Source organism: Triturus cristatus, chromosome 2_1 (genome assembly GCF_964204655.1).
Source record: "Triturus cristatus chromosome 2_1, aTriCri1.1, whole genome shotgun sequence".
Lineage (NCBI taxonomy): Eukaryota > Metazoa > Chordata > Amphibia > Caudata > Salamandridae > Triturus > Triturus cristatus.
Window position 1 is genome coordinate 370,432,133 of NC_140581.1, and position 13,076 is coordinate 370,445,208.

Sequence of the window (13,076 nt, forward strand, 5' to 3'; positions counted from 1 at the left end):
TTTATTCTTTTGAGCTGCTTACCTGGCACCAGGAAAAAAAATGGATCGGCCCACTGTGCCAACTATTATGCCTTGGGACACAAGAAATAGCTCTTAGGATCCTTAAGTGTGACACCAGTGAAGTTATCGTGGCTCATATTCTAAATTCATATAGGCTGCTTGGCTTATTCAAAAGTGACTAGGAGAAACAACTCTGCCCCTGCCGGAGTCTCAGGGGGCAGTATTATGTATTTGTGGGTTGTGTTTCTCCTCATTATGTCATAATCTTAAATAAAGGACACGGGACTGATAAGAAAATGAATTGAACATAACAAGAAAGACATTTTTTGTACTGCTGATTTATTTAATAACTGAAATATTTGAGCAATTTTACACGCTGGAATGTGCATTTTGTTTTTACTGCCAGATGAGCCACCTGCTATACTTTATTATATGTCTTATGGATGTGTATCCTTAATAAGCATCATATTTATAGATTATTGAAAATCAGAGAAGCCTTGACATTATCTGCACTGATTTAAACTTCATAACAAGTGGTATGCAAAACTCCAAGGAAATATTGCCCTCTAGCTGTGATTATTGCCCTTTTTATAAGATCTGCTGCTACCTTTTTTAACCTTTTCTTTAGTTTTTACCCATATTGATATGAATTGTTCTGTGCACTTTACCAGTTACCATATTCTAACTCAAGGCACTTTTTCCCCGGATAACATAACCCCTTTTTATGTACATTCCTATGACTTTCTTCTGAGGTTTTTGTTGTTTTGGTCCTTGTCTTTGCAGGTACACACTTTAGTGATAAAGATGCAATATGTTTTGAATCAATGTTATTCAACAAAATTGTTCTGATTTTTATCCCAATCTGTTTATTTTGCTTTATGCATTTTGATATCTGTACTGTGCACTTTTATGGTTCAATGAACTGAAATAAAGGAATTTTGATGATGAGTAACATCTTGTGTGGCTTGTTTGTTTGAACGCATTGTGTTGTATTTAAGATAACAAGTTTCCAAGTTTCAATATCTATTACATTTCAGATGATGTGAAAGTGCTTGTAAGTATTTGTACACCAAATAACAAATAACATATGTGTGTTTCATATGGTAAATGTCTGTTGTCTGTTTACGTCAGGTTTTCACTAGGTATGTTAAAGTTGCAATTTTGCAAGTGTTGTGAATGTTTCATAGAAATAACTACAACTAACATGATCCCTTGTTTCTGTTTTGAGAAAATTATATTGTGATTTCGTTTTGCTCATTTTCCTATTTCTATCATATTTTCACATATGGTAAAGTGTTATGTTTTGATCAATCTCTATTTAATGCTCTCTTTTGAAAATTGTTTGTGTTGAAATTTTATGTTGTCCTTTTCTTGTCATGTAATTTAATTGATGTCATCAGTTTCACTAATCAAAATGTATTGACCTAAACATTTTAAGGTGTGTAATTTGTATGCTGAATATAAGTACTATATGTGAAAAAAAGTACTCTGGATTGTTTATATGATGACAAATGCTAAACATTGTGCAAAGTTGTGTAAATGTCTGTTTTGTGTCCTGCTAGGACTTGGAATGGTTAATTTCACTTTTCTCTTCTCTACTGTGTTGTGTTGAATGTTTGGTACATTTCATGTATAGTTATTCATTTTTGTTTTTCAGGACATCTTCTTACCTGTTTATTTAAAGTAGTTTGGTTGGAAATTTAAACTATGTAAATAATTACAATAACACTGTAAGGTATAATCATGATATTGAATTCATTTTCCCTTTTAGGTTGCTACATTTTTTGCTTGAAACTCATTGGATATGCAATCCACACTTTTTCAATGTATTCATTTTGTGACATTTTTAATAGGTCCAACAGCCAGAGCACGTGGCCAAACATTCATCACTGAGGAAATCTCGACTCCAGCCCAGGATCAAACCTCCAGGGAGGACTCCACTCTTGAAATTCCGGATGAAAAGGAGCTAGCTGGTCCATCTGGTCTGCCTGTGCAGACGGCTCCAGTGGGTCTCACTCGGCCCACACCTACTCTTCCCACCCCAGCTATTACCACACCTCTGCTTACAGATACCTCCACTTCCTATGACAAAACCAACATCAAACCGATCTTGTGCCGCCCCCCCCCCCCCAGTCCTAGTTGCTGTTGGGGCAGCACCACCACCACCACCTCCATTTCAGCCAGGAACCAGTGGGATGGAGTACACTGGGTCAAGGGTACAGGGTAGTTGGGATATGGGCCCTGGGGCGAATCTGTGGGCCAGCATGGTGAGGCCACTGGCTTCACTGTCACCCAGGCCACCATCAACCAAGTCTTGGGATCCCTCGATCAGTCCCAAGACATGAAGGGTCAGGTCCTTTCAGAGCACCGGTTAATGAAGCAGTTGCAGAGGGAGAAAAATGTACAGATAGAGAAGCTGAATTCCAATTTAGTCTCCCTGACTGGGGGTGCTGCATGAATGAATTAAATAGTTTTATATAGCGCGCATTACCAGAGGGTGTCTTAGCGCTGAGCAGATCAAAGCCAAAAAAGGTGCGCGTGTTGGGGGAAAAAAAGCCAGGGCATGACATTTACACCTACATGTGCAGGGGTTTTCCAGCACCATCTTCCTCTTTCTATGTTCCATCAACAACTAGGCCAACTGCATCTGTCTTAGCCACAGAAAAGGAGGCCCTGCCACAAGAGGCAACACCTGCACCATCTCTGCAACTATGGATCCACCAGCCCCCCGCAGGAGCACACGTTCATCTGGACCAATAGGAGAGGATGGCATGACAACCCCGACCAAGAGACACAGAACCTAATGTTTTCCAGTTTGTGACTACCATTCACTCTGTGGAGTATTTTTTTGATACAAATACCTTTCTGATGCCAGTTTTATTTGGGACATTAGCCTTCAAACAATTTTGGTTCTTCAATAATAGTTTCATTCTCAATGACGGACATTTTCATTTTTTGTTTGCTTTTTGGCTTTCATCCTGTTTACTTGCTTTTGTTTGATGCACAACTAACAAAGCCAAAGACTGGTGTTGTGGTTCTTATATTTTTTTTTCCCTTCAATCAAATAATTCAAAATGTAAACAATTAAATGATTGTTTATTTATAAATGAATTGCAAGTAAGTAAGGTTTCTCACAATTTTCTATCATGATAACAAAATACAAATACCAAAAACTCATCATCTAGTACTTTATTAAATTTGAAAAAGATTGGTCTGTCAAATGTTTCTTAAACATAACAAACCATCAATAACACAAATACTCAGGGCCATTTTTACATTTCCAGTTCTACACCTTGCCACCATGAAATAAGGGGATACAATAAAAACAATCAGATTAAATAGGCAAAATATTATTTAATTATGTCATCAGCTGGGGCCAGATCTTTTGCCTGATAAAAGGAATTGCACAACAGTAACACCAAAAGTCATAAATCCTGGCAGTACTGAATTTTCTGGCCACAGGTTCATTCAAACAAACTGTTGTAGTATCTGGGAGAATGTCACAACCAACTTTAAGTGGTGTGCTATAAGAAGTTCTTTCTACAATGGTGAAATGAAAAAATAAACCATTTGAAAGCTCATCACCAAGAAGGCGCGGGCCCTGGGAGTCTACAAGCTGCGCAGCATTCATTGTCGGAAAAGTTGGGAGGACCTACAACACTGGACTAAGAAGTCATCAGTAGTCCAGTTCGGCAAGTCCTCCCAAAGTGGGAAGCTCAAGTGCCACACCTTGACCACCCCAATGGCCTGCATACTTGTGATACCCTATCTGGAGCCTGACGGGCAGTTGAGAGACCAACAGCAGCATCAAGGAGGTAAGATCTAGTTTGAGTATAACATGTTAAATAACTAATTTTTGTAACAGCAACTCATTTTGCCATCAACATTAATGTTGACTCATGTCCAACGCACAAGAAGACTTCTTGAAGATATAGGTTTTGCACAGGGTGTATGATGATGTGTTTTTTATATTAATTTGTGGAATATTATACTATCTGATTTTTGTTCACTACCATAGGACTGGTTTCAGCAGACACTTGCCTGCCTAAACAACAAATATACATCCAGTTGTTTGCAGTTATGAGGGACAGTCTTACCAAACAGGCCTCTAGTCTTTATTGTGTCAGGTGTGATGCTCCTTCACTATTGTGAATGATGTAAGGTTAGTCCTATTACAGGTGACATAACATGAAATGCACTTATGATGCAGTGGATGTTCCAAACGTCACATTGGTAAGTTGGCTTGATACATAATCAAGAGTAAGCAAGTGAGCCAAAATGTTTACTAATATCAGATTAAATAGCTACTCTTAGACCTGGCACCATTGACGCGGGTCTCCCTTCCATTTTTTGCTGTTGCCTCCTGTGTTTTTGCTATATTTTTGCTGGTCTAGATGCCTTGGGCACTTTGCCACTGCTATTCAGTGCCAAAGTGCAAGTGCTCCCTATTGTAAATTGTTGTAATGGATTAGTGACTCCATGATTGGCTATTTGATTTACGTGTCAGACCCTAGTACAGTGCACCATGTGGGCCTAGGACCTGTAAATCAAATGCTGCTGGTGGGCTTGTAGCACTGGTTGTGCCACCCACAGAAGCAGCTTGTAAAATGTGGCTCAGGCCTGCCATTGCAGAGCCTGTGTGCAGTCTGGGACTGCCATGTCGACTTGGCAAGTGCACCCACTTGCCAGTCCCTAAACCTGCCCTTTTCTACATGTTACTCACCCCCTAAGGTAGACCCACGGGCAGGGTGCTCTGTATGTGAAAGGTAGGACATGGCTTGATGTGTGTGGCATGTCCTGATAGTGAATTACAGCCAATTTCATTTTTCACTATTGCACCGCTATCTGTTCCCATAAGCCCGAATGGGCAGTTTGATTATAATATCTTATAATCCTAACTGACCCAGGGAACAAGGTAGAAAAACGAGTTTAGTATGCCTGAACTCAGAATGTTAAAATGCTTCTTTTAGTGTGGGTGATTGTTACATTCTGTGTTTAAAAATACCACTTTTAGAAAGTAGGTATTTTCTTGCCTAACCATCCAGTATGCCTCTGCTAGGTTTGTGTATTCCATGTCTGGTTTGTGAGTGACAGGGGGCTGGAGAGAGCCTTGGCTCCAGCAGTCTGAAGGGTCAGGGCTGGGCTGAATAGGGCCTGCATTGAATAGAGAGTAGGGGGAGGAGATTTCCTTCACTTGCGTGAGCCTTCATAGAATATAGAGTAGGGGGAGGAGATTTCCTTTCAGCTACCTGGGTCAGGTCTGCTTTCAACAATGCTGTCTCTATCTCCTGCCAGGAAGCTGCACCAGAGAATTCAGAACTGGTTTTGGCTGGGCACAGACACTCTCTGCCTTCAGAGGACAAAGGATTTTGCAGTATAAATATTGGGGCCCAGACCCCAGAACTTTAGATCACTTCTGGGAATCAAGATGAACCCTTGCCAAGGAGAGAAACCAAGGAAGCTGAAGGAGGAGACTGTCCCTGTGTTGTTTAGGTTTGGCCTGCAGTGGTTACTTATTGCCAAGGAAAGGAGAAAAGGAACTTTTGTGTGTACTTTTACTATCTTGAGGAAGATCTCCAAGGGCTTAAAGCTGAGCTTGCCTCCTGTTCTGAAGTTTCAGGGACATGAAGACCTCACCACCAGCTCCCCCTGAATTTCCTTGCTTGGAATTCTACCTGCAGTGAGGTGCTTGCTGTTATTTAGGGCCCTCTGGAGGATGTGTGTCTCTGGGAGCTGGAAGCGCGACGCAACGAGGAAAAATCATGTCGCCACCTCAGCAGTTGCAGTCTCATCGCCGAAGAAGCGTGTCGCCGCCGCAGCTGTTCGCCGTCGCATCGCAGAGGAAGCGTGTCGCATCACCAGAGAAGTGTGCCGCCTCCGCAGAGGTTGCCGTCACATCACCGGGGAAGCGTGTCACAGGGTCTGTCATGGCTCCAAAGTTCATCGATTTCGCCGCACTGCTGTCAGGCGTGCACGCATCGCATCCAAGTTGTCGCATCGCATCAAAGACGCCATTTTGTCGCGTTCACACCTAATCGTCGCATCGCATCGAGGCGCCATCTTGTCACATCGTAACCGGAATGCAGTAAGAAACTGACTAATCACCTCCTTTCCGGTAAGGAACCGACGCATCACCTCCCCCAAAGCAAGGAACCAACACATCACCTTCCCTGCGACCCTTTTGCTTGTTTTGTGTGATGCATCCAAGGTACTTTGGGGCATATCAACAAGGATCTGCGATAATCATCGCAAAGCGCGATTATCGCGGTTTTGAATATTGCCGGCTATCGTTGCATTTCATCGCAGAGATATCACGTTATTATCAACGCTTATCTCCAAGGCGATAGATAATGCAGCGATAGCGGCGAAATGCGGGCTTATCGCTGGAAATCCAGCGATAACACTACTGCGATAGGGAATCCATTGTTGATACGCCATGGTGGTCGTAGGCAGACAATCCACCTCCCTTTATACACATAGCTAAGTCTGATATTTAGCAGACGTTAGCTGACGGCGTTAACCGCGGTTAGCGCTGATTCTTATGTCGCTATAGGTGTCAGGGTCCGGCTTGTTGATACCGCGATGTGCGGTTATCAATTTTTTCTCTGTTGTTTTCAGAGGGAATGCCTTCTTTGCATCTCATTAGAGATGTGATGCGAGGCGTTAGTGAAACGGCGGCTGACACTAGGAAACAAGCGCTGATGCCTATTAGCGTGTCCTTGCTAATAGTGAGGTAATTCAATCGCCGCTTTTCGACCGTTGTTGGCCTTGTTGATATGCCCCCTTGAGAGTAAAGTGTCGCATTTACCATCTACATTGAACTAAGCTATTTCTACCATCTAAAAGTCATATTTTTATTACTGTATTGTGGAGTTTTTGTTGTTTGGTCTTGTGTTATGTCTAGTAAAGATTACTTATTTTTCTAAACTGGTGTGGTGTCCATTTGTAGTGTTTTTACTGTACTACTGTATGTGTTCACAAATGCTTTACACGCTGCCTCTGAGATAAGCCTGTCTGCTCGTGCCAAGCTACCAAGGGGGTGAGCAGGGGTATTTTAGGAGTGTATCCCCCCTTTCCCTGACTAGAAGCAAGGGTCCCTATTTGGACAAAGGTGCAAGCCATTGCCAACTAGAGACCCCCATTTCTAACAGCTACATTTTAGATTCAAAACATATCTCAAATGTATTTTGATTACAAAATACAATTTTATCCATGTTAAAAGTGACAGATTTGCATGATGTCTTACTCCTTCACAAAAGTGCATGTAAGCCCAGTCTGTTTTTTATTTTATTTTATTTTGTGAAAGGCATACAATTTTTGGAAAAACTCAGGAATGTGTACACATTGGTGACAGAGTAACACATACCCAAAAACATTTTTCAATGCCCTTTCTTATGTCCAAATGATAAATAAATGATGGAGATAATGGGATACTTCAATGAACTTTTGCAGATGGAATGTTCATCACATATATGTTGGAGTATCCCATCTGGAAAACTCAAACTTCAGGTCCAAATCATGACTCATTAGGAAAATGTAGAAATGCATCAAAGTGTAATCTGATACATAGTGTGAATTCAGTGTGAATCTTTGATGTAAAAACTTCATATGAATCAGTGTAATATTTACCGTGATGTTGTACCAAATTTTGCCTAAAGTGAAAGGCCGCATATTTTATACATTTTCACAACAGTAAAACAAACATGAAATTACCTGTGATATTTAGGTGTCACATGTGAAAATGCTTTTACTCTCTACAATTAGAAATTAATCAAGCCATATGTATTTACTTATGCTGTAGAAGTCATTTGTCAATCCACAAAAACATATTTCTTAATTTCTTCTACAGCACAGGTATATACATAGTGTGTGATACATTGACAAGCTACTTCAGTACTGAATCCATATAATATTTTTTACATTTGAAATATACTTTAGTTACTTGAAGTAAGTGTTACCATTGTGAAATGTACAAACAAAGGAAAAAGGATTTCAGTTCACACAAATATTGGTACAGCATTGCAGTATTTGTTGACACACATTGATTCATATTTTACTTTTTGTGAATGAAAATAATGCAGATATTTTGACCTTATAAACACACTGTACAAAGGTGTTTTAGGCTTATATCATTTTTGGTGACATATCTTCACAATTCTAAACAACAAAGCCCAACCATTCAGAGATGTTAAACAGTTCCTGGAGAGAATTAAAAATGAATAAGAGACAAGATAATACATGATATAGGAGCTATCATGGGTAATTACAAAACTGTGACCAAATAGTTTCTGAAAATGTTGCCTACGTTTATGAGATAACGAGGATGTTGAACCAAAGTTTGAGGGCCTTGAAGCAGGTGAAATATGAAAAGTTGGAAAATGTTTTGTGATCAAAGTTCATGATCAGTTAGTTCTATTCACACAGATACATTAAAACTATTGTATATCTCATTTCAGCATAATGAGGAGCAGGCTTAGGAGAACTTGGCGGCGCAGGTGGGGAAGCATCTGGTCACTATGTTTCGGGTGCTGAGGGGGGGGCTAGAGAGCGCACTGCGGAATGGCTGCACGCTAGTGCCGCTCCGCCGGTCGAGGACATTATTTTGCTCCTGACAACAAATGTGCATAGAATACCGAATCGGAACTACTGCACGATAAAATTCAGGCGTCGGATGCAAACAATTCACCTCCGGCATGCAGAAATTCAACTCTGAAGGTGATCCTCCTGGCGCAGCAGGCCGGAAATAAAATGGCGGCGGCATACGCTGTGGCGAAGGACTAAACAAAACCAAGCTGTGGTTCCAGTAGTGGCGCACTGACGAAGCCACCAAAGATCGGCTGGGAATCACCACAGGCCCGTGGGGGAAAAACGAGTGAGTACAGGGACACTAGCGGCTTGATCAGAGCGCGAGCTACAGGGGAAGGCGTGGGCATATAACTGCACGGTCAGAAGCCAGCAGAGTGCAATCCGAGAAAAAATGGACCATAGTGGGGAATCACCCGTAAATGCAACCGGTGACCTGCGGTGCAAAGGGATAAAGACCCGATTGATCGAGGGCAACAGCCTGCAGTTTAGTAACTGAGTTGGTGCAAGATCAAACATCATCAGGGACTCTGAGGCACAGACTGCTGTCCTGTGACCAGCGCGATACGCCGGAGCGGGAGCCGCGAGGGTGGCTGCATACGGCAAATCAATGACGGGGTACAATAGCTGTGCGAGGTAAAAATTATCACCAGAGGCGCAGACCACAACATTTATTTGCATGTCATTGAACCACAATTTATTGGGCACGGCGAGGAATAGCTACGATCATCACACACGCCAGGTGAAAAAAGTGTGCCCCCATTGCCTGTCCCCGCTCATATGCACTAAGTTGTGTCTCCACATTCCCTGCGTGAAAGAAGATACGCGTGCGGTCGGTCACCGAGACCCATCGTGCTCCGCACTTAGCAATTATCAATCAGGGCGTCCATCGACTGTGAGCGGCAGCGAAATAGAGTGCGCTGCTTACCAGGAATACAGGCAGTCTGTGGTGTAGACTGCAAACGCTGAATTGATCTATTCTGATGGCTGTACTGGAATGTACAAAACACAACCTTGTATGTGGGAAATGTGATCTGGAGAGTATCGTGCACAAGAACTGCTCCACTTGACACCAAATTGTACCCACAATCTTGTAACCTGTGGCCAGGAGGCAGAGTGCACGCCATACACGCTACATACCTGTAAACCAGCAAATATCGCCTCAAACTGACCTCGCAGAGGGCTGGTGTCCTGGGTAAAGTAGTCATTTCAACAGTCCCACAGACCAATGGACAGTATTTCTAATGCGCTGTAATACTGCCAAAATAAGTCTATGATATAAAATCAAGCATTTCACAAGAACTGCACACCCCAAGTGCATCTCAACGACACCCAATAACGAAGGAGTACCAGGGACATGGGCAAACCTGACAGGCAGCAATTAAAACTCTCCTTTGACACCCGCCACACGCCAAAACCAGCAGTGGCACATTCGGACACTGAACTAGACGTGGACAAACCACGTCAATCGAATATGGATGCCGCCTTGCAAGCAATACAAAGAAGTCTACAAGCAATCAATGGCAAACTTGACACGCTTACACATTCATTGAGACTCCCGATTATGTACCACCACCATATATATGGAGATTCAATGCAAAGGCATTGCTGGATCCCTTATACAATACTTCCATCAGACAAGCTATTGAGGACTACTTCTTACTAAACAAACCCTCAGTAGACGATCCTAGCCTATTAAAGCCACCCTACGTGGAGTGTGTATAAGCACCAACGCAGGCATACTGAAAGATATGAGGCAACAACTCACCCAACGCAAAGCCAAACTGAGAGACCTAGAACAGGAATAGGAACTAATCCACAGTACAACCATATTGGGGGACATTAGAAACATAGGTGGTGATTCCGATCCGGTAAAAAAAATTACCGTACGACTCGCATCCGTATTTTTTTACGTACGAGTCGCACAAGTACCGTACAAACTGGCAAGTACGATTGGGTCGTGAAAAATAACTACGAATAGTGTTGGGAAAAGTCTACGAGCGTGCGTCGGAAAGTGACCACGTCCGAATATCGTCTGGAAAAGTGTACGAAAGTGATCCGGACAGTTCAACTTACAAATCGTAAAACACAAGTCCGAGCGCGCAAGTACGATCCCGACCGCCCGTCCGAAAACCCAATCGCACGGAAAAAGGCCCGTACGGAGCCAACGCTGAAGCACACAAGTACACGGGTAAACCCATGCCCGTGTACGAGCCGCACAGCCCCCCCATACGTCTGCACCGTACACCACCCTGTCCGCACTGTACCCCCAGCCCCCCCACCGCATTTACTTGCCGCACACCAACACCGAACCCCAGCACCCTCACACACCATCGCGAATGTACGGCTCCTACCTACGCGAAAAATACACATACAGAACTAGGACAGTGGAAAACAGCACAAGGAGGTCCAAAGCGACTCGCACAAACACACAAAACACGTTCACACGAAAAAATACAACTCAATGACTGACCTGCCACATCCAAACTGGCCAACAGAGGCCCCAAACACAACCACCTCTTATAACACACCCACCAAAATCCAAACACAGCCACACCCAAAAATGGACCAATAAAAATGGCCCACACACACAAACCATGAGCCCTTGCAATAGACCTACTGCGGACAGAGCTCACACACAAACCACCCCACAGAACTCATACCTTTGCAACCCCGCCACTCACACACCTTCACACAACCTCCCCCACAAACATCCCCCTCTTCACGGTCACACACACACACACATTCACACCCACACACCCACAACCGCCCACACCCCACACCCCACACCCCACACCATGCCTACAGACAAGAATCCAAAGTTCACTACTGCGGAGCTGGAGCTCCTCGTCGACGAAGTCATCAGAGTCGAGCCACAGCTGTTTGGAACAATGGTCAGACAGACCAGCATATCCGAAAAATCTGCCATGTGGTAGAGGATCGTCGACAAGGTGAATGCTGTTGCGCCCGTTCGAAGGACCAGGCATGAATGCCAAGCCAGGTGGTACGATCTGCGCAGGGCGGTCAAGAGGAAGATGAATGAAGAACATGCCCAGACCAACATCATTGGAGGTGGGCCGCCCGCAGACGCGTACAGTACCATCCCTGGGAGGAGAAGGTGATGGCCATGCTAACGCCGGTGGGACTACACGGAGTGGACGGAGTCGCAGAGCCTGGTGAGTACACAAACAACTCATGTAACTTGGGGGAATGGCATCCACACCCCAACCACCAGAGGCGCATCTAGAGCAAAATTTCGGGGGAGGCTAAGAAAAATTTCCGTGGGGGGATGAATCTTGTAAGCCATAGGCAGAGTGGAGCTGCAGGGGCTGTCAAAAGGGTGAAACAACAGCGAGGCCTCATTAACACGCAAATGGCCTGTGAAAGACCTGTGAAGTGTTCGGGTGCGGCTGTGAGTGCACCGGGAAGCTGTCTCATCCCGAGCTGCCACACACGACGGGGGTGGGGCTGAAGCCCTGTGAGTCCAATGGGTGTTGCGCGCCTGCCAACCACAACAAATGCACGCACCCACCCCCAAGCACTCACCGCACACAACCACACTCAATAACCATGCCCATGCCACGAATGTCACCATTCACCCTTCACAAATCAAGGCAGGGCCATGTCCAAGGCCACAACAACCACAAACACAAGATAGGATGTCCGGGAGGTTGGGAGGGTGGGCCCCACACAACACATCGTGAAAATGAGACGCAGACACCAATGTCCCAGCCCATATGGCATAGGGACATACCCATGCACAATGCACAGGGACTGGCAAACTACTAACAAGGTCGCTGACACTGGGCCCTGCTGTATGCAGCACAAGGCCCTCCTGGGACCACTGTACACTCAAACACCAAATCCACAATCACAGGCATCCAGCACAGGAACCCATTCACACTGTCATGCCAGCATACACCATGAGGGGACACACACATCACCTGGGAGACCCAATGACGAGTCACACAACACACCACGGCACGCCAGGTCACCCCCCCCAAGCACACACCCCCGGGGCAGGCAACGGATACACCCACTCCCACAATGGACATGTGACACAACAAGACCAATCCGGAGCCAAGTAAGCATCAGAGCCAGGCGGGCAACTACAGCCAACTTCCGGGGGGGGGGGGCAGTAAAAGATTGGGGGGGGCTAAATCAACCAGCCCTAGGCAGAGTGGCTGTAAGAATGGGTGAAAACACAACAAAAGCCGAATTTACGAGTAAATGGTCTACCATACACCTGTGAAGTGCTCGGGTCCGGATGCAATTAGACGGACCCATCCCGCGAGGCTGTCTCAGCCGGGCTGACACACATGACGGGGGGGCAGAAGCCCGGTTAGCCCAATGGGTGTTGCGCGCCTGATCAGAGCCAACTATCTACAGGCCACACACTCAGGATAACATCCCAATCTGTCCCCCGCAACATACCCATCCCCAAGTGGACACTGAGAGGAATGCCAGGGACATCCAACTACCTGGGGGAACTG

At 44.7% G+C, this 13,076-nt stretch overlaps 1 protein-coding gene across 5 annotated transcripts in view; it reads left to right on the forward strand.

The window, feature by feature from the left end:
• Positions 1-13,076, forward strand: part of IL31RA (interleukin 31 receptor A) — a 1,058,288-nt gene that overhangs the window by 957,062 nt on the left and 88,150 nt on the right. The window contains exon 14 of one of the 5 annotated variants that reach the window (XM_085631336.1): positions 1,854-3,176. The exons of the other annotated variants lie outside the window; for them this stretch is intronic. Coding sequence (XP_085487462.1) covers positions 1,854-2,227 — 374 coding nt within the window. The 3' untranslated portion in view covers positions 2,228-3,176. Of the gene's footprint in view, positions 1-1,853; positions 3,177-13,076 lie in introns of those variants that run through there. 5 annotated transcript variants of the gene reach the window in all.